The 22434-nt window shown below is 43.7% G+C and overlaps 1 protein-coding gene across 1 annotated transcript in view; it reads left to right on the forward strand.

The window, feature by feature from the left end:
* Positions 1-22280, forward strand: part of BBS10 (Bardet-Biedl syndrome 10) — a 50144-nt gene extending 27864 nt beyond the window's left edge. Inside the window, exon 3 of the mRNA XM_018572663.1 lies at positions 22021-22280. Within this exon, the coding sequence (XP_018428165.1) occupies positions 22021-22280 (260 nt within the window). The remainder of the gene's footprint in view (positions 1-22020) is intronic.
* The last annotated feature ends 154 nt before the right edge of the window (positions 22281-22434 follow it).

Below are 22434 nucleotides of genomic sequence, written 5' to 3' on the forward strand. Positions count from 1 at the left end.
GTTAATATAGTAAAAAAATAAAACCCCCAGTGGTGAATAAATACCACCAAAAGAAAGCTCTATCTGTCCCCAAAAAAGGGTATAAAATTCATTTCAGTACAGCGCTGCATGACGGAATAAATGTCAGTTAAAGTACCGCAGCGCTGAATACTGAAAAATGGCCTGGATGGGAAGGGGGTTTAACACCGCGGATGTCAACTGGTTAATTCCAGTCAACTGAAGCGAAACCATTTTTACTATAAGTAACATCACTGTCCCATAACTAATATGCAGTTCACGATTTAGAGAATGTCATCCTCCATATCAGGTTTATGGTGTTTTGTTACACAACTAATTCTTATTAACAGTGATGCTACCAGGGCCGTCCTTTTATTGAGGCAGTCTGAGGCTGTTGCCTTAGGTGGCACCTCTTTGGGTGATCTGAAGGGTGGCAGGCAGAGCTGCACAATGCTTGCCATGTGCCTGCCAGCCCATTTCCATCTAGAGCATCCCAAGTTGCTAAGAACATGTGTAAGGGCCATACACATCTCCCCCCTCAGCTCTTAGCAACCTGGGACGCTCTGGCTTGTGTCCCGTCCAGCTCCTGCCAACCAGTGATGTCACTGGTTGGCAGGAACTGGGCAGGGATGACGGTGTCACTCAAACAGCAGCAACATTCCCACCCCCTGCATGCCTCAGGCAGCAAAAATGGTGTGGTCGACACTGGATGCTACAAATGCTTTTTCACAAAATATGGTCCAAGGATGGTTCCGTGAATTATACAGTTCCATACATGAGCTGTGAAATATCAGGAATTAGCGGTTAAAAGATGATAATTTTCAAACATGTTGGCTCTTTTAGGGCCCTGTTTACATGATTTTCAGGTCCTGATCAGGTCCGGATCAGGTGCGGATCTGCAGACGCGGTGCTACTCATGCAGTGCGTTTTTGATGCGTTTTCGGTCCGGATGCTGACAGTTTTGTTTTTTCAAGCCGTGGGGCTGTCAGTATGCAGATTCTTCCTCTGGGGTCACTTCCGCCCTCTCGTAACATCTACTTCCCTTTGTGTATGTCAGTGGTTCTCAACCTGTGGGTCACTGTGTCATTTTCTGCTGTGCTAGGTGAGAGTCTTCCTCAGCCCTCCTAGCTCAGCAGTGTCAGTTCTCCCGACACGCCGCCAGATGTCGCTGCAGCAGCCACGTCATCCCTAAATTTTACCGTTGGGGGTCACCACAACTTGGCAAATGTTACCAAGGGGTCCCAGCCCTAGAAAGGTTGAGAACCACTGGTGTATGTAAAGCTGGTGATCAGACATGTATCACATGTTTGCAGGCATGTTGATGGTGCTGGCTACAGCTATCTGCAGAGAACGAGCTTGCAGGAGACGTCGTTATTGGGTACACCCGATCTTGAGGCTCCGGGACTCCAAGGGTCAGTTCTGGAGTTTGTATGAGGATTTGCAAGCTCACCCGGATACATTTTTTTCCTTTACTCGTATGTCCATGGCAAGGTAATGGGCATGTTCAAAATGTTTGTAGTTCATGTCTTTACCTCTACCCCAACCTGTCTGTCTATCTTTTTTTTTGCTTAGCTGCATTGCGTTCTGTTTCCGTTCCGTTTCCGTTTTTGCCGCGTTCGTGCGTTTCCTGACCAGACAAAATGTGACATGCAGTATTTTTTCTGTCGTAACCTGAACGCACGTGAGAACTGTAGCCCATAAAAAAACATAGGGATACATTGGGATGCATTTTTAGTGCAGGAGTGTACGGATCAGGTCAGCACAGAAAACGGAACGTCGTTTGAACATGCCCTTAATCCATCTAAGAATTCTAAAGCCAAACTACCCTCTTACCTTTGTGTTTTCTTTCTCTGTGCTGTAAGACCTGTCATGGCAGGCTTTGGCCAGGGTAAAGATTGCTCTGTTTACATTAACCTTGACTGTGTGTGCACTGTAGCTGCAGATGTGGACTGAGAACAAGGAAGGCATTGTCCCACATACCTTTTTAAATGAAATAGCCTCAATGCCTGAAGTCACCATTTAAGATTTCTCTGTTGCACTGCACACATAATTTCTGGCGAAAAAACTTATAAACTGCTAGAAACAGTCCCTGTTTAAAATTCAGCTACAAAGCAGAGAGCATGTCTTCAAACCAGGAGGCATTAAAGGAGAACTATGGGGTCAGTGTTTTTCCCCATAGTTCTCCTTGGGGTAACGGGAGGACACAAACTAGCGTCCTCCCGTTACCCTAAGCTCAGTATACCGCGAGCTACAGCTCGCGGTATACTGAGACGCCGCACCTGGAGCGGATCCCGACTTAGATGATGGGATCCGCCCAGCTGCGTGGGTGACAGCTGGCTCTGCCTATCTAGAGGCAGAGCCAGCTGTACCCGCCCCCTCCCCCGTCCGTTCCGCCAGTCAGCGCTGGCAGATCGGAGCGGGGAGAGGGGAATCCAGCCCCTCCCCCTGTCACGGCAGAGAGCCGTGACAGGATCGAGAGGTGAGGGAACCCGGTATGTGTTCCCTCACCTCCCGATCTACTGAGCCGACCTGTGACAGTCTCATTGTCACAGATCGGCTTAGAACTATGAGGTGAGTGGAAATCACTCATGTCATAGTTCTCCTTTAAGGATCTCTAGAGACACACATCCTGCTTTCCACATCTATTTGAGAATCGGGATCATTTGTAATGAGGGAGGAAAAAAGGTTTAAATGTTAATGCATGCAGGGGCTGACTGTTTTAGGCCATCTGTGGTCTGTTTGTACAGAGATATGTTGTTTTCAGAACCGATACCGAATATGGGCAACCTTTCATGCCAATATCAGTTATCAGGTACCGATATTCAGTTTACATCCAGCTGCGGAATCTTGAAGTTTCCGCATCTGGCAGCTAAATGTACACAGCAGACAGTGGGCCTGATATCAGTCTCCCCCTACTAGTGATGGCAGTGAAGGGGAGCCTCCCCATGCCCCATTCATCTGCCGGCAGCTAGATTCTGCAGATGGCAGCTGAATGCAAACAGAAGGCAGTGGTCGGGTGCAATAACCAGCCTGCTATTGGCTCTTTCAAATTGTAATAGCCAATAGCAGGCTGGCTATTGCACCTACCCACTGTCTGCTGGCAATCAGCAGAGGAGCAGACCAGACAGAGAAAGTTCTGTGATTTTCCTTTCAATTCTTGTTCTGGTAACAAGAAACAGGAAGTGAAAAGAAACCTGGGGGCTGGGGACAACCACAGCAACAAAAACTCTTTAATGGAAAGTTAGAACCTCTGTTAAAGTGACATTAAAGTCAAAAAAATGTTTCCCTCCCCCCAATGTTAATGTTAGCACTTACCTTAAATGAGGTTTCTTAATCCGATCTTCCTCTTCTTTCCTGATGTTTTCATCTGTCCCTCCAGCGGTGCGGCGGCTCTCCGATCCAGCGCTGACTCCTCTGTGCTTGCTGGCACTTCCGATCCAGCGGTGTCTGCATGCGGGTGCACGCGTCCGTAAGACTTACCTTGCGTCTCTGCTGGTCTCCCGGCCGAAAATCCGAACTGCGCATGCACCCGCCCCAAGATGCTTTGCGGCCGCCCGAGCAGTTTCAGATTTTCGGGCGTGAGCGCGCAACGAAAACAGGGTAAGTTTAAACCGCTGTTAAAGCGTTTTGTTTTTGTTTTTAAAAACTTTTTGCCTATATCTACTGTTTACAAAAGCCACAGAGAAATATAAAATATTGGGCGATGATTTACTGTTTTCACTCTGTCCTAATCTGAGTGGAGTTGAGCTTTGAGAAGTTTAAATATACAGTGATAATTACAGAAATCAGGAAGTCATTGTAGTTAAGACGGTCAGAGAGCCAGGCAAGAGAAAGCTGTAGGCACTGTTTTCAGTTGTTGTTAAGGACACAGGTAATTATCAGTTGTCTTATCATGACAAGAACGAAGTGACTATAGTATTCAATTATGTTTTTTTAAAGAAATGTTTGTACATTATATCAGGGCTCAAAATTTCAAGTCCTGAGCTACTAGCCAGGCCTTAAGAGTTACTCGCCACCAGTTGCCCCACCATATCCATCCTTTTGAACGGGGCTCAGAACTGTCAGAGCTCCGGCCGAAAGGAACGGAGCCAGGACAGGACAGCAAGGAGCGGCTGCTCTCATAGTCAGGTACGCGATCCGTGACCGCGTGCCTGACTGAATTTCCACGGGCGAGTGGAAATTTTGAGCCCTGCATTATATTATATTTTTACAGTTGTGTGAGAAAGCAAGTATACACCATTTTTTTTTGTTACATTTTTTTAACATATTTAAAGAAGCAAACCTTAGACCTTCTTTCAAACAATGCCTAGAGATAAAAGTGACATACTTGAGCAATTTACACATAAAATAGGTGTAGTTATTCTCATATTCTAAATTAATGAATATCCAGATTTGTCACATGAAAAAAGTAAGTATACCTCTACATTTACCACCCCTTCAAATCCATTAAATTGGAATAAGGTATGCTAGATTAATTGCCAATAATTGAGATCTCCTTAGGGGGGTATGTACATAGAATCTGTGTTATTTAAACTTCAGTTAGCTAGTGTCTGGTGTTCTCTTTGATATTAGCATGAGTGGTGTCATAATGCCAAGAACAAAAGAGCTCTGCAAGGTTGTGGATGCGAATGAGTCTGGTAAGGGAGTCAAACAGATTACCAAAGGATTTGAAAGCAATCACTCCACCATAAATGAAATAATCTACAAATTGAAAAGATTTCAAAAGACTGCTAAATTGTCCAGAACGGGTTGACCCAGCAAATTCAACCAATGAACTGTACATTTGAAACTAAAAGACGTCTCCCTGAAATACCGAGATATGATTGTGGGATTTGCAGTTAACTCTTGCAACAGTTGGAGCCAAGTATCTTGCATCAATTTAACCCTCCTAATGAGGTGTGCTAAGTAAAACTTGCTAGAGGGCCAGACCATTATAAATAGGGAAGCAGGTTGTTTACCACGACAGTAGAAGTGATTATTTTTCTGAAGATATGGGTAAACAACGCGATTTAACAGCCTTTGAACGTGGGATGATTGTTGGCGCTCGGAGCCATGAAAGACAATGGCCAGGCCTTCTGGAGCAGTGTCCTGTTGACTGATGAATCAAAGTTAATTTTTACTTTGCAAACAAATTTTCCCTTTGCTTTGTGAGCTGAAGCTTTGCTGACTTTCATGATCCAATCGTGCACTCAAAAATACAATTTTTCTCAGTTTTCCTTGCATATGAATGGGTAATCTCTGCAAACAAACTTTTCACCACATTCCCTAAAAATAGGGTATACTCGTTTAGAATTTTGAACAAATTAAATCGATTCCAGAACATTCATTCAACTTTCTAATCATAAATGCGGTAATATCGATGATCAATTTCAACCGCATGCCACCCGGCTTCCTGATTGCCCAGAAAGCCAGCCCCATGTTGTTAGGCTGGCTTGATTGTGATTGGCCAATCAGCATCGAGCCAGATTCCCGGCCAATCAGGCAGCAAGCCGGCAAGTAATGGCCCGCCTCCCAGCCTCCTGATTGGCCGGGAAACTGGCTGCATGCTGATTGACTGGAAAGCTGGCTTCTTAGCCAATCAGCATTGAGCTGGCTGTATGGCAGCCTCGATGCTGATTGGCCGGGAAGCCGGCTTCCTGGCCGATCAGCATGGAGCTGGCTTCCCAACCAATCAGGAAGCCTGGAGGCTGGTCCTTATTCGCTGCCCAGCTTCCTGATTGCATGGGAAGCTGGCTCCATGTTCCCCTACGGCACTGCTAGGCAGAGGAGATCTTCCTCTGACCGGAAGTTCTGGTGTCGGAGAAGGTATAGGAGCATTTGGGCGAGTACGAGTACTCACCCAAATACTTGGTATTGGCACCAATACCAATACTAGTATCTGTATTGGTGCATCCCTACTTATAATATTTGTGTACCTATTTGATTTATAATTCTATACTATAAATAAAAAAAGAACAGAACAGCAGTTGAATTACTGGATTGAAAAGGTTAAAAAAAAAATATGATATATTTTAAAGTAAGATGCTACAAAAGGAACTAATTGTATACAAGTTGTACAGTTATAACGTTTGGTGATAGCATAAAAAAGAAAATCATTGTTCCTAAATTCTTCATTGTTGTGAAGCATCTGGTAATCAGTGAAATGGGTTTTTTGTTGTGTTTCCATGTAATTGTTGATGATGTTCTGAGTGACCAGTAAATGAGGATAAATGAACATTTGTATCTGCTGGATTAAAAGCAGAGATAAATGTGTAGCTACCTCTCCTAGCATTTCACAGAAGCATCATGCAAGGAAAAACAGAATATAAATAATGTTTCTACTGTGTCCCTGATAGGTAAATTTTCCATCCCTACTTCCTGCTGAGTAAATCAGAGAAATCTCTCCATTAGGGGCACAGACAGAAATAAAACTTGACAGTTTCTAGATTTTCCCCAATCACATACTAACTCAAGCCAGATTTCAGCCAAAACTTTGTTTTAAGTTTTGGATAGATTTGGGGAAAGGTTTCTTTTTTTGTTGTCCAACCAACCCATTAGTCCCTGTGACAGAAGGACAAGGAATGATTGAAGTGGTTGTCGCTGGGTCAGGAAGACACATACATCAATAAGATCCTGACAGGGCTTCCGGCGCTTCCCCATTTTACCTCTCTTACAGTTGTTGTGCTCTCTGGAACAATTTCCTCTTACTTCCATTCCCAAAAGGGAGTGAGGTAAAATGTCCCCCAATAGCGACACAGACCACAATGAAAACATCACATTTAAGCTGCCATGGTTGACCTCAACTTTTGAAAATGCTAGTTACGCAGTTGACATGCTGATACAGTGGCTTCCAAACTGACCTTTCTGATCTACATGTGTGACACACACATGGCCACGTACCTAGCATTTTTAGAATGAGGTTTCCTATACACCTTTTGACAGAATGAGTCACAAAATTGTAGTTCAACCTGCACATTTGGTTGACTTGATTGGCCTGTACACCTGGAAATTAAAAGAAAAATCTGTTTATTTTACAGTAGATGCTGTGATTATATTCAGCTGTGCTGGCCCATAAACAAGTGTTCCAGATTTCAAATAGCCAAGGAAAACACTTTTGTTCCACCCCAACACCACCTACCTTCAATCTATGTCCTCAGGTTCTACCCGAAGTCCATCAGCCTTCAGCATATTACTCAGATTATGAGGTGGGGGTAATTTTTTTATTTATTAACGTGAGCCTGATCTCAGCTTGGGGTACCTTAAGTACCTTTATTTTCTTACAGTCAACTCCTGTGTACCTCTGGAGCCCCTTCGATAACAGGCCCAAGCTGCACACGGCACATTGATGTCTTTCCGGTCAAGATTCGGCTTCTAACATGCCCCGTGCTAAGCCTACCCCCTTTTCAGTCAACTGTGAAAGGTCAAATTCTCAGTACACAGTAGAGGACATGATGTTGTAAATTTATGAAAAAAAGATATGTTGACAGCATCAGTCAACGACACATAAAAGCATCATTGAGTACTATAGTTCTATAGACCATCTTTTTATTTGGACAAACAAGGCTTTCTGGTGAGGGCATATTCTGTTTATCATGACAACAAAAGTAATGCCTTGGAAACACTTTTATTCCACACAAACCCCACCTATCTTCAGTCTTTGTCCTCCACCCTGAAGTTCCATCCCGAAGTCCATCAACCATAAACATATTACTTGATTTTGAAGTGGAGGTATTTTCTAATTTATTAACGCAAGTCTGACTTCAACTTGTGATGCCTTAAGTACCTGTGTTAATCTTTAAATCAATCCCTGTGTCCCTGTGGAGCCCCTTGAATAATAGGCCCAATCTCCATCTCCAAGTCGAGATTAGGCTTGTCCCATTCCTAGTGCCTACTCTCAGTAGACAGTAGAGGCTCTTGAATTCATATGATTCTAAGCAGGCAGAAAAGGCTCTGGCATTTGCAGAAAAATGACATGGGTACAACCAAGCACAAGAAGCTCAATATCAATGTGGAGAAAAAGATTCTGGCTGTGAGCCTGGGTCCATGATCAAATAGATCGAGAGGGATGCAGAGAATGTTCTATCTATGTCCCCGAGGAGCATCTTCGATCCCAGGCTCAGGCTGTAAACAGAGTCTTGACTTCTCTCCAAGTCATCCTGGGCCTAGGATCCAAAGGACTCCAGAGGGACCCAGGTATTAACTTGGAATTAAACATGAGAATATGAAGTATAAGCACCCTCAAAGTGCTTGCAAGCATCTGTTTTAGCCTGACAATCAGTCTCTGTGCCCCTAAGGAGCCCTTTGGGTCCTACGCTTAGTTTGTACCCAGGGCTTTGACTTCTTTCCAAGTAACGATTCAGCCATTAAGCCCCTTTCCCTCCAGATCCAGAGTCACACCACCTGTCACTAAACTATGAAATTCCATACCATCAGTGGGCAGTAGAGGCTTTGGTATTTGACTAAGCCTCAGTGGGTAGTTAAAATTCTGACATTTGATAATTGAATGACAGAGGGCAGTGCTTAGTACCAGTAGGGATTAGTCTTAAATTGGGAAAATATCAATATCCTGTGTATAGCCTAGGCCTAGCAACCAAGGAGCTCCAGGTCCTTGGACACAGGGATTCATTTGAAGGCAAACATAGTTGAAATGCATGTTTTCATCTTCTATATCCAAAGATGTATAATCATGATAATCTTTTGGCTAAAAACGTGTTATAGATTGGGGAACTTTTAATACAAACAACACTGAAACACTGTAACGGGAATGTAGATAACTGTAGCTAAACCCTCATACAGAATCTGTCAGAGGATATTTGGAAAGTTTTGTGACCTGAGTCCTATCCGTGGCTGCGCTCTACCGGAAAAGGGGGGGGGGGAGCTCAGAATCTGTCAGAGGCCTTTCTACTCTTGTATCAACACCCCAGCTTCTGTAAGAATATTTACTGATCAAACACACCTCTATACCCTCCACCACCCCACATCAATGCGCTTTCTATGTTCTCTTGAACGTAAGTCCCCTGTTTGTTTTGCTTAACCATGTTTCTATGGTGCTTTAGGTTCCTTTCTTGTTCTACTTGTCTGTCTACCTACAGTATATATCGGTTTATATGTTATGGAATCTCTAGACCTTGGGAAAGACATGTTTTTTAGATACACCTGATTTCCTACCCATTAATCCCATTAGCCTCTGGTAAACCTTCTTTAGGCTAATATGGCTGATAACAACATAGTGCACTTTGTGTCATAACAAATACTGTGTAACAAGGATAAAAAGTTAACTTCCCTTTAAGGAGTTTCATTCTTGGCCAACTGATTAAACCAAAGGAGTTTTGGATTAAACCTTGTATAGTAAAATAGCTATTATAAGAGAGAAAAGGGCACAATGGACTCTCTGCTCAGGACATCTTGAGTACACGAAGGACTCTAACTTTGTAACACATGATACATTCTAATATTTAGGTTACCATCAGTGAAATCCGCATGCCAAAATATTTAGTAGATCCAGAGCTATAGGGAGCTTAAGTTATATGTACACTTCTTATTTTCTTCTGTATGGCCCTGCCTCTTCACAAAGTCTCTTTATTGGTCCTTTAATGGCTGGCCTCACTTACGGATAGGGGGTTGAAGGACTAGATCCAATGAGACCTATACAGAAAAACTGTGACGATAGATAACTTCACCCACCTTTACCTGTGGCTCTACTAATTGTTTGGCATGTGGTTTTAACCAAAGTGTGTAGTTCTGATTAGGGATGTCCCGATACCGATTCTAGCTTTGGTATCGGGGCCGATACAGGGCATTTTCACAAGTACTTGTACTTGTGAAAATACCCAGATACATAGCGCAGATACCGGCACTTTAATTTTTAAAATAGTTTCAGGCTGCCGCGAGGTACCGCGCTTGTACGGGCAGTTAAACTAGGACCTCACAGAAGCTCCTCCCACAGCATGGCCAGGAGAGCAACGGAGGTGCAAGAAAGCATGGCATATCAGCTGGGAGCCTGATACCGGGCCACGGGCGCTCTGCTTTGCAGCTAGATCTTCTTATCTGGTGAGTGTGTCCATCTGTGTGTCTGTGAAAGCTCCCCCCTCCCCCATCCCAGAGATGGGGCTTCCTCACATACACGTTCCTCCGGAGCTGCTACACCCGAGGTCCGTACAGCAAGGCTGCCTGTTATTAACCCCTCCATCACCATTGGCTTCCTTACGCTCTCCTCCACCACAGAATGCCTGCCATTACACTCTCCATTACCACAGTCTGCCTAACCCCCTCCAACACCAGAGAATGCCCTCCATAACCGCAGGCTGCCTGCGATTAACCCCCTTCATAACCACAGGCTGCCTGCCATTATCCTCTCCATTACCATAGTCTGCCTAAACCCCTCCAACAGCAGAAAATGCCCTCCATAACCGCAGGCTGCCTGCGATTAACCCCCTTCATAACCACAGGCTGCCTGCCATTATCCTCTCCATTACCATAGTCTGCCTAAACCCCTCCAACAGCAGAAAATGCCCTCCATAACCGCAGGCTGCCTGCGATTAACCCCTCCATAACCACAGGCTGCCTGCGATTATCCCCTCCATAACCACAGGCTGCCTGCGATTATCCCCTCTATAACCGCAGGCTGCCTGCGATTATCCCCTCTATAACCGCAGGCTGCCTGCCATTATCCCCTCCATAACCGCAGGCTGCCTGTGATTAACCCCCTCCATAACCGTAGGCTGCCTGTGATTATCCCCTCCATAACCGCAGGCTGCCTGCGATTATCCCCTCCATAACCACAGGCTGCCTGCCATTACCCTCTCCATTACCACAGTCTGCCTAAACCCATCCAACACCAGAAAATGCCCTCCATAACCACAGGCTGCCTGCAATTATCCCCCCCATAACCGCAGGCTGCCTGCGATTATCCCCTTCAAAAACCGCAGGCTGCCTGCGATTAACCCCCTCCATAACCACAGGCTGCCTGCCATTACCCTCTCCATTACCACAGTCTGCCTAAACCCATCCAACACCAGAAAATGCCCTCCATAACCACAGGCTGCCTGCAATTATCCCCCCCATAACCGCAGGCTGCCTGCGATTATCCCCTCCATAACCGTAGGCTGCCTGCGATTATCCCCTCCATAACTACAGCAGCCTGCGATTATCCCCTCCATAACCACAGGCTGCCTGCCATTATCCTCTCCATTACCACAGTCTGCCTAAACCCCTCCAACACCAGAAAATGCCCTCCATAACCGCAGGCTGCCTGCGATTAACCCCCTCCATAACCACAGGCTGCCTGCCATTATCCTCTCCATTACCACAGTCTGCCTAAACCCCTCTAGCACCAGAAAATGCCCTCCATAACCGCAGGCTGCCTGCAATTATCCCCTCCATAACCGCAGGCTGCCTGCGATTATCCCTTTCAAAAACCGCAGGCTGTCTGCGATTAACCACAGGCTGCCTGCGATTATCCCCTCCATAACCGCAGGCTGCCTGCGATTAACCCCCTCCATAACCGCAGGCTGCCTGTGATTATCCCCTCCATAACTACAGCTGCCTGCGATTAACCCCTCCATAACCACAGGCTGCCTGCGATTAACCACTCCATATTTAGAGGCTGCCTAATCATTAGTCTGTATTGTTTTAGAAAAAATGTTGCATGTCCCTTTAAGAAAAGTATCGGTAATTGGAATCGGCAAGTACATGAGGGACAGTACTTGTACTTGGTCTTGAAAAAGTGGTATCGGGACATCCCTAGTTCTGATACATCATCTTGCACCCCATAGTTGTCCCCAATGATATCCTCTTGCCTTCACCCCACCCGTCCTTTTAACCCTCCGCTTGTTCTGAAAGATGTGACTGTGTGTGGGCTTTTTTTCTCATCTTGACTTGTATGCACAACATATCATAGAATAAAATACTGCAACTTCCTCCATGAACTATATATTTCATGAAAATCTACATCGGTGATCCCTGTCAAAAACTGGATTCTGTCCTGAACCAATCCCCCAGTGTAATCTGCAGGGCTGGGCTCTCAGTTTGACAGTCACATCCTGCTATGTACCTCAGGAATGGTGACAGTGAAACCTGTATAAATGAAGGCTGCAAATAGCTTGCAGTCTTAATTCATAAATTAGTGCAGATGTGTATGTCAAAGCCTTGTCCTTTGTTCTGGACATAATGTCATTTGAAGCAAACCTACAATTGTTAAAACAAATTCCATCCTCTACGAAGATATAATGGACACAAATTATTGCAGATCTGTAATCATGAATACATCATTAAATTTATTTTTAAATGTCAGCAGTACCTGAATTTGATCTGCCGCATTAGTCTTGTGTAAGGCAGCCCTATGGGGACATGCAAAGTGTAGCCAGCGTGAATAGGGCCCGATAGGAAGAAGTAGCAGCAGCAAAATGAGCCAATCAGGTTATGTGCTGTACAAAAAGCAGGCTGATAGGAGGAAAAAGCAGAGGGACAGAGAGATGAGCTCATCACTGTGCTGCTTCTGCTTTCACTGTCCAGGACAGTCTGGGCTTAGAGGAAGTGAGTCAAATGATGCTGGCCAAAACACTGGGGCAAAAAAAAACAAGTAGCAGGGAAGAACGCCTGAATAAAAACGAATATTAAAACAAAAGCAGCTTCTTTATTTTTTTATTTTAATGAAGATTTTTTACATCTATTTTTGGTTCTGCTTTAACCCTGGTTAGGTAATAACTCTATCTTCCCCTTTTTATTTAGCTATTTTGTTTGCTAATTAGTTTTTTTTTTTACTGTTAGGCTACATTTACACAGGGCTATGATGTGCGGCCAAGGATTCCTGTGGCAAGGACTTATGGATTCGTGCGACAGGAGTCCCAGGTGTGTCCATGCAGATGTGACCATTGTGCCTATTCAAGTTAATGACAGGGTGACAGCAGCCGCACCTGTCAGTGGCAGTCCGCATTTAATCATACATGGAATTATTACCTGTGGTTCAGGATAGATGATTGTCCCTGGACGCAATCTGTCTGCCACAGGTAATAGTTCCTCTGGAGGTAATAAACCTCTGGAAAGTACTGTATTTCTTTTACTTTCTTCTCTGTGACTTGAATACTGGATTTTAAATAGACAAATAAGCTACAAAGAATATTGCCCAAACTCACCCACACCCAGCAGTCTGTGCAGCAAACAAGTAAATGTGAATCATTACCCTAAAAATGTCAGTCAAAAATAATAAGAAATAATCAACATACTTCTGCAATATGGCACTCATCCCCATGTTTTATCCCTTTAAGAAGGCCACCAGCACAGAAAAATTCCTGTTGATCTGACAGAAATCTAGTTAGCTTTTACCGTGCTCAAATTTCCAGTGAAACAATGCTGCTGTCTTGACTCCCGAGAGCTTGCCTATATACTGTGTGTAGGAAAAGGGCTCTTGGGAGATGTAGCTCTGGGGCCTGCCTACATCAATAGGCACTGCTCACGGCAGCTGCATCTGGACGAATTTTATAAACCTGGTAAAAACTCACAGAGAGTAACAAAAGCTATTTCCCGCTACAGAAATGATGTAGGAGAAAAAAAATAATACTGGGACATGCTCAAGACTATATGCAGCATCTGTCCTTCCTGGACGTTGGCTTCTGCATGGGAGTGCACACTGTATGGCTGTGCACGTCAGAGGAAATGAGGCCTTAAAAGTTATTGCATCTTACAGAATGTAACGCATTGGCTGGCAGAATTGTGGACAGTTTATATGTGCCATATAGGTTTCTCACATGTTAATGACAAGGCTTGCTATACAAAGCCCTCCTACATTGCAAACTTTTTGGTTTTTTTCTGCCTTGCTGAATCAACATGGCAAAGAAGGAGAAGCAAGTCGCAATTTTAACCTTTAAGAAGCCAAGAAACCCTAACCCAGGTAAAATCAATTTAAACTGCAAGAAGCATTTTAAATATTTATTTTATTTTTTAGCTTATGCTATGTGAATGGAAACGTGTAACTATTATACAATAGATGTTATCCCATTTTGGCTGTGAAAGTGGAAATACACATTAAGATGAGGTTCTGCAACTACTGCAGGATACTAAATGAAATACCCAAATGTTGGTGCTTATCCCATGCCCCAGGTGGATAAGTTGACAGAAAGGTTGGGATCCACCAGGTACATTACCTCCCTTGATCTTACTAAAGGGTAATGATGGGCTACTTTAAAGTGACATTAAAGTCAAAAAAAATGTTTCCCTGCCCCCAATGTTAATTAAAGCACTTACCTTAAATGATGTCTCTTAATCCAATCTTACTCTTCTTTCTGTCCTTTTCAGCCTTCTCTCCAGCGCTGCTGCGGGCCTCCGCTCTCGGCCGAAAATCCAAACTGCACATGCGCCTGCCCCAAGATGCCTTGTGGCCGCCCGAGCAGTTTCGGATCTTAAACCGCTTTTAAATCTTTTTTTTTTTTTTTACTTTTTGCATATATCTACTGCTTGCTACCTTTAATGGACAAGAATAAAGCAATTAAAAATATTGGCCCAGGTTACAGCCTTTCTAGGGATTGTAGGATACTGTGGGATTGTGCCTAACTTTGCTACTACAGCAGCTCTACTTTCTGATCTCAAAAAAGAGAGAAAGTCCACTGGTGAAATGAAATGAAGAGGCACAGAGCTTTTCAAGAGCGGAAGGCAGTGTTGTGTAAGGGACCAGTGTTAACCACTTCCAACCTTGGTCAAGAGTTTCTTGTAAAACCGGATGCCTCTGATGTTGGCCTTGGAGCCCTTTTGTCTCAGGAAATTATTTGAGAAGAACATCTAGTAGAACATATTTTTTTTTGTTTTCTCAGCATCTTTAAAAGTTCTGTTCTGGGTCCTGGAGGCCAGACACTTTGTAGAGACTTGGGTGTGATAAAGCCTCCATTGCTTGATCCATATCTTACCTGGTAGCTACACTTCATAATTAATCTCAGCTGTCCACAGGCCTTTTTATTTATATATATATAGATATAGATATATATCTATATCTATATATATATACAGGGCTTGAAAAATTTGATAGTGTCTCACCAGTCAGTCAAAAACTGCTGTGGGAGCTTGCTGCTGGGTCAGAAGACTGAATGCTGGCAAACCGCTAGAAAGGTACAAGAGATGCAAGGCACCCTCTTAGTTAGAAGCTGACCTGAGTTGAGTTAGTGGCTCGGACAAGCAGATGTTTTGTTTGTTTTATGCTGTGGACTTGCTGTGCAATACCATCCTACATTAAAAGCTGTGTTATTTTGCTGCCTTGCTAAATTAAAGTGCAGAACAAACCTGCCTGGACTGTTCCTAGGTGTCCGTGTCCCATGCATGGTTTACCACGGCCAATACCATTAGCGCTTGTTCCCCTTGCAAGAGAAAAAGAACTATAAAAAAGTTGTCCTTTTATTGTACACCTGAGGAAGTGTGCAACTAAAATGTTATTTTGTACAAGATCTTTAAACCCAATTCCACTACTGCACTGAAAAAACTTACTTAATGCCATACTTTTTTTCAGCGCACACCACCGCAAATTGCCCTGTCTTGTGTCATGGCTGCACCGGACAAAACAAACTGTTGTGAACACGTGTAAGCTGGCCCTCACTAGTGTTGTGCATTCACCAGTATTCACCCCCTCCTGCACCTTGGACACAGAGGAGTCTGCAGGATGTATGAAAATGAGAACATATAAGGTGGACAGTGATGAGAGATACACCAGTTTATACAGTATACATACTGGATGTAGGAGGTACAGCAAACCCAGGTGACAGTGAAGTGGGGATGAGAATGGGAAGCATTAGGAACAGGTGACAGCCATTACAAGATGAAGGTGTATCTAAACCCAAAAACAAATCTTTAATATAGTGCAGCTTCCTATTCCTTAGATGTAGTGGTTGCATTAGATTTCTCCCCCAAAAAAAAAAACATGTTTGTCACACAGGATGGACTTCAAATACTAGTACTTTACACAGGAAATATAATAATGTCTGTGCTTTCTTTTACCTCACTTTAAGTGACAAGGACATTGCATTTCTGACAAGATCAGCAGGTATTTTTCTGCACTTGCTGAAAATGGTCTTAGCATGAAGAAAAGAAAATGAATGCAGCCACCATTAAAAACTATTGTGCTGCAGTTAAATGTACCAGAATTTAAAGGCTAAAGTCCAAACTATGACAAACAGACACTGATTTGTCATGACACAGATGCGAAAGGGTGAAAACAGGCAGTCTGGTGAGTAGAGATGAGAGAGAATCTGTGTGGGTTCGGTTTGCAAACTGTGTTGTGAATCATGCCTGATGTTTGCAAACTTTTCAGTCAACCCCATCAGTCTAATGGGGAATGGGAACGTTGAATCTTGTTATTCAATTTTGCCCATTTGTAGGGATAATAACCCTCAAACAAAAGGCATAGAAAGCCAGGCAATGTCATGGGAGAAGTACTAATAACAAAATCAAAAAATTACCATACAACAGGTAGAGGGCCTTTTCATGTGGCTTCAAGGGCAATTATGAAATTACACAAAATTACACAATTACATGCTTGGCGATGACTTAAAGGGTAACTCCACTTTAAGAATATAAAAATGAAAAAAATCCTTAAAAAATATAGCATATATAATTATCACACAAGCCATTTGTAATCTAATGTTATTTAAAATTACCTTTCCACTTAAAACTCCAGTATCCCTCTTCTTGCCCTCCAATTCCTGTGAACCCATGCATAGGGTACTCATAAGCAGGTTCCCCCAACTACAGTGAACATAAGAAATTTCTCTGGGATGATGTCCTTTTCATCCATCAATTTAGGGCAAATAATGATCATTTCTGCATTGGTGTCTTGAAATCCAGTAATGGTTTGGTTGCCCCCATCACAGTCTGTAGGTTGGTATTGTTGCCTCTCGCTTTTCCACTTACAAATATCACAGAAGAATGGGTGCTGTCCAGCTGATTTTGGTGTCTTCTGCTTAGGACAGGTGTTCCTGAGGTGTCCTTACCACAAGTGTAGCATCTGTGGGTTAAAGCTGATGCTGTCTTGTTACCAGGAACTCCAGGGGCTAATTGCTAGAAGGCTTGGCTCCCAGGTGTTGCAACGGTTGCTGTTGGTGATTTCCCTTCTCTCCAGCCACTAAGTGGAGCCCTGCAGTGGTCACACACCCGAGTGTTTACGTAAGTATCTGATATGTCTGCTGGCACTTTGGCAGACTCAGACGTATGCTCCTTCACAAACTGCTTGACTGATGTGTAGGAGGTGATCCTAAATGATCAGATCCTCAAGGGACACATAGTAATCTTTTTCAGTCCTTTAGTTCACTGCCGAAATGTGGTGTGTAGGAGGCTTATCACACCCATATAAATGTCTGCAGGTCCTTTCTGTAATGAGCACAATTTCTTGCAGTAAGACCTTTGAGGTCAACTGTTACTTCATAATTATAGCATTTTAGTTGTCATTTTTTTTTAGGGCTTTACCTCGCAGCCCTAGCCTCAGATACCAGGCCCACTGCATCTGTGGCAAGTGGTACAGATGACACATTTTCTTAAAATGACAGGGTTATTCACAAAAGGGTTTGGAGAAGACAGGAGAAGTGAACAATTTTGGCCAAAATAGCTGGAAAAATTCTCCAATTCAGCTCACTTTCCAGTTCATCTATGTTGTCCTAGCTTGTTCACTTCTCCTGCCTTCTCCAAACTCTTCACCCTTTTGTGAAAAACCCTGTGAGCCTCTTGGTTCAAAGGCTGAAGAAATTGCATCAAGCTCTGTTAGGCAAAACTAAAGGGGAGATCTGGGAGTAGTAAGCCCTTTAAAAATGTGCGAAGGAAAGGTCTGACCATCTTTCCCTCCCATTGCTAGTATCAAAGGACAAAAAGGAATTGGATCCCAATAAAAACAGCCCATACCTGCTTAAAGGAGAACTATGAGATGAGTGATTTCCACTCACCTCATAGTTCTAGCCGACCTGTGCCAATGAGACTGTCACAGGTCGGCTCAGTAGATCGGGGGGTGAGCGAACAGATACCGGCGTTCGCTCACCTCTCGATCCTGTCACGGCTCTCTGCCGTGACAGGGGAGGGGCTGGATTCCCCCCTCCCGCTCCGATCCGCCAGCGATGACTGGCGGAACGGACGGGGGAGGGGGCGGGTACAGCTGGCTCTGCCTCTAGATAGGCAGAGCCAGCTGTCACTCACGCAGCTGGGCGGATTGCGTCGTCTAAGTCGGGATCCGCTCCAGCGTCTCAGTATACCGCGAGCTGTAGCTCGTGGCATACTGAGCTTAGGGTAACGGGAGGACCCTAGTTTGTGTTCTCCCGTTACCCTAAGGAGAACTATGGGGAAAAGCCCTGACCCCATAGTTCTTCTTTAAAAACATAAATATTTCAAAGCCAAATTAAATTGAAAGTGTCGGTTTTGAAAGCATCCCAAGAATAAGATTGCATAATGGATCACTCAAAGAGCTCACAATTGGTTGCAGAGATGAGAGTGCTGAGAACACACACAATCAGCAGCAGTGGACTAGATTGTGCCGAGATTCACTTGAATATTGGCTTGTCACAGAGGAGGAGAGAGATGAGGTGAGACTCGTTCTCAAGAAGGAAAGGAGAGAGGCGGCTGTGTGAGACAGGGATCCAACATCTTACAAATTATACAGACGCCGGCTGTTTGAACCTCGCGCCTTAAAGAGGAAGAGATCAGTTGATGCCGTGGGACCTGATTGGTTGAGGGGTGGAGCTCTACTCCGATACTGGAAGGAAAGTAAATTACAGCAAGCCTTGTAAGTATGTTTGTCTCAGATGTAAAAAGATCGGTTGGCACATGTAGAGTTATGCTACTGCAAGAAAGACAATATAAATGCAGTAACCACTGTTGCCACTTTGGAGGGAGGCACAAACTAGTGCTAAGTGAGGTTACCCCAGGAGATCTTACTGTGTCATTACGCAACAGAATGCAGTGTGGATCTTTGTGCTCACTTGTTTCAATCCTTGTTTTCAATGTACTCCAAAAAAGATGCTCAAGCATACATGCACCATGCTCTCTTTAATATTTTTCAAAAGTGACAAACGTTAAAAACATAAAAAAAACTGTCTGGACAGGTTCTGAATGTTTTTAACGTTTGTCGCTTTTATTATTACATTAAAGAGAGTTATATGATGAGTGTCCTTGAAGTATCTTTTTGGGAATGCAACTGTGAGACTCCATAAAGGCCATAAAGCTGGAAGAGTTTAAAGAATGATGTTTTTTTTCTTTATGGGTGGAGAAAAAAAAAATAGTTACTTCATCAGTTCTCTGTAAAACCCTGATCAGCTTCCCAGCCTTTATAGGGCCATAAGACTCTACCTAGCAGATTTGGTAATGACATTGTGTTCACTTGTACACTTGCTATATTGTATCAAGCTAAGGGGTAAGAATGATGTTAATAATTAGAAGTCCCCTTAACATCCTGTAAATGCCCTGATTATAATATGACTTGTGTGACCTAAATTGAAATACTCAGACATCGTTTTTGTAAACGTACTCATAAAGACGCCTTTCCAGTGTCCTTTGGGAATTATGCAAGTGTGGTGGCAGGCATATGTAGAATTTAGTAGTTACATACTGGGGAATTCCCCTTTCAATTCTGTTCGGGTAGCTGGGCCAACAGAAGTATTTCCGAAGTAAAAAAGCATAGGAAAAAGGTCTCTGCCATGCAGGCCAACATACGCACAGATTATGGCCACCTTAAGGCAGTTTTTTCTTAAAGATTAAATAAACAGAGCTATGTGGCAAAATAACCAGGAGGCTGAAAGACATTGGTGATCGTTGGTATGCTAAACAACTCCTGTTTGGGCAGAATGCAGTGTTCATTTGACATTTGGATGAATAAAAGTGGGTAAGAGCCCTAAAGTATACGTTTTTGAGTGGCCTGAGTTTCTGGAAATCTCTCCATTTGCATCGTACAACATGTAGAACAATATTTTAGAAATAAATGTAATTTTATCATGGCAGAATAACCTCAAGTGATCATACTAAGATGACAGTTTGTGTCATGGGCGTGTGGTTATACAATGTGAACCTGCACTATTGTTCTTCAGTGGGTATTACATTTCATTGTTATAATAGGAAGAAGTGTAATGTTTAGAATACGCAGATTCATTATTTATTCTTTTTTTTTTAAATAATGTTTTAAATATTTAAAGCCTTGTTGATGTCAAATTAAGGTTCATCCATCACTGCTTATGTACCTTTTGACAGCTGTATTCAGGCTTTGCTGAAGTTGTGACTTTGTATATTAATGTCTCTGCGCTTGGACTCTCTTGTGTGGGATCCACACCTTTCCATGCATGTTTTCATGTATTTTTGCATGCATTATCAACTTGCGTTAAATTAGTTTTTATGAGCTGCTTTATGAGCTGCTTGTCCTCAATTTGACCTTTAACGCTTTTTGATGCATAAAAAAAACAAATACCGTACAGGAGCTCTTTGGGTATGTCACACAGATGTAAACTACCACCAGCAATGGTTAACCTGTGTATATCTGAAACATTCAGTATTATGTAGGGATTTTTAGGGCTGATTTTCATAATCGATTAGTTGACCAATTATTTTTTCGATTAATCAGGTACAAAAAGTATTGACATTTTCAATTAATTATTTATTATTATTAATTATTTAGTTAATTATTCATTAATAAATAGTATTGAATCATTGTATTATTTCATTATTATTCATGATTTAATTAATTATTTAAGGGGGGTATCATATTAATTCTTTCTGCATAGCTCTCATCCCTGGCACAGATGTCACAGAAAGCACTTGTGCAAGAAGGAAAACATTACCAAGCAGACTTCTCTCCTGGACTGCTCTCACCAGACACCTTTTCTGGGGAAAGCTGATTGGCTGCACGCTTGAATCTGCGTTCTAATGCGCGGATTGTAAGCTGATTGGCTAGAGACTACATTTTTCATCTCCTACATTTCTCGCCTACTACATTTCGCGCCACGCTCAGCTCTCGCCTATCTGACCACAGGAGAGGATATTGCCAGACAGACTGTACGCAAAGCTACACACACCACCTCTTTCCTTTGCTACATGCGGCTCCATGTGCAGTGTTTATTGTGAATGGATATCACCAGCACAACAAATATTCGTTCAGAATAACCAAGTGTCCATTTATTGAACAAACATGTCAATCAGACAAGCGCTATCTGGACCACGCAGGGTCCCCTTCATCAGGCTCAGTAATGACCCTACGCAAATATTTGGTGTGCTGGTGACATCCATTCACAATAATTACTACAGGCAGAGCCAACCGCGGTAACTGCGAGCACCTGCATTCCATGTGCAGTGTGTCACGGGCTTCACAGTTTAGGGCCAGTTCAAACCATCTCCAGTGAGTTCCGGTACAGTTAGTGGCTGGAATACACTGGATCGCATAGTGGAAGCCTCCTTGCATTCTGGGGCAGGAGGGGGCGTCTCGGAGCCATTGGAGTCAATGGCACCACAGACACACACTCCCACCCGCCGCAGTGTGATTCCCCGCACCAGAATGTGTGGCACAGCAATGCCCGCGTTCCGATCGCGCATGCAATCGCCAAAAATAGTGAATGGCACTGCCACACCCCATCCCGCCCCAGAATGCAGGAAGGCTTCCACTATGCGATCCAGTGCATTTCAGCCTCTAACCATGCTGGAACGCACTAGAGATGGTGTGAACTGGCCGTAAATGTGTTCGCTGCCAGGCCGGTGCCTCTCCATAGTTGTGCCCAGAGCAACTGTCTTCCTTCCCAACCCCTGCCCAGTTGTTATACCACAGACTCCACTCACTGCACACACGGTACACATGCAACACATAATACACACATGGCACATATACTACATGCACAGCACACATAGTACATATACAGCACATAGTACACGCACAGCACACATACAACACATTGTACGCACACAGCACACATATAACACATAATACACACACAGCACACATAGTACATATACAACACATAGTATACACACAGCACACATACAACACATAGTATACATACAACACATACGACACATAGTACACACTACTTACACTGGTTGTGCATCTCTATTCAGCAAATCCACAGTCCACTATGAGCAGCTCGGGAGGAGGAGGGGAGCAGGAGGAGAAGGCTGAGACACGGGGGAGGCCGTGGGTGCCGAACCGGAACGGTCCCCGAACGGTCAGTCCGTGCTCACCGGGGCGGCTCTATTCATCCCCTCAGTCCACTACGATCATCCAGGGGAGGAGGAGGAGGCCGCGGATCCTCAGACAGTGCCTGAACAGTCAGACAGTGTACACAAGGGCGCGAGAGAAGGGGAGGGGGAGGGAGTGAGGGTGCAAGCAGACCAACTAATCAAGCGACCAACTAATCGATAATGAAAAACGGTGACATTGATTTCCATTATCAATTGTTATCGACTTTGTCGATTAGTTTTTTCAGCCCTAGTTTTTTTTCGAGCAGGGAATAATGGAAGGTTTTGTGTAAA

The sequence above is a fragment of the Nanorana parkeri genome, unplaced genomic scaffold, assembly GCF_000935625.1.
Source record: "Nanorana parkeri isolate BGI_ZX_2015 unplaced genomic scaffold, ASM93562v1 scaffold45, whole genome shotgun sequence".
NCBI classification, from domain to species: Eukaryota; Metazoa; Chordata; class Amphibia; order Anura; family Dicroglossidae; genus Nanorana; species Nanorana parkeri.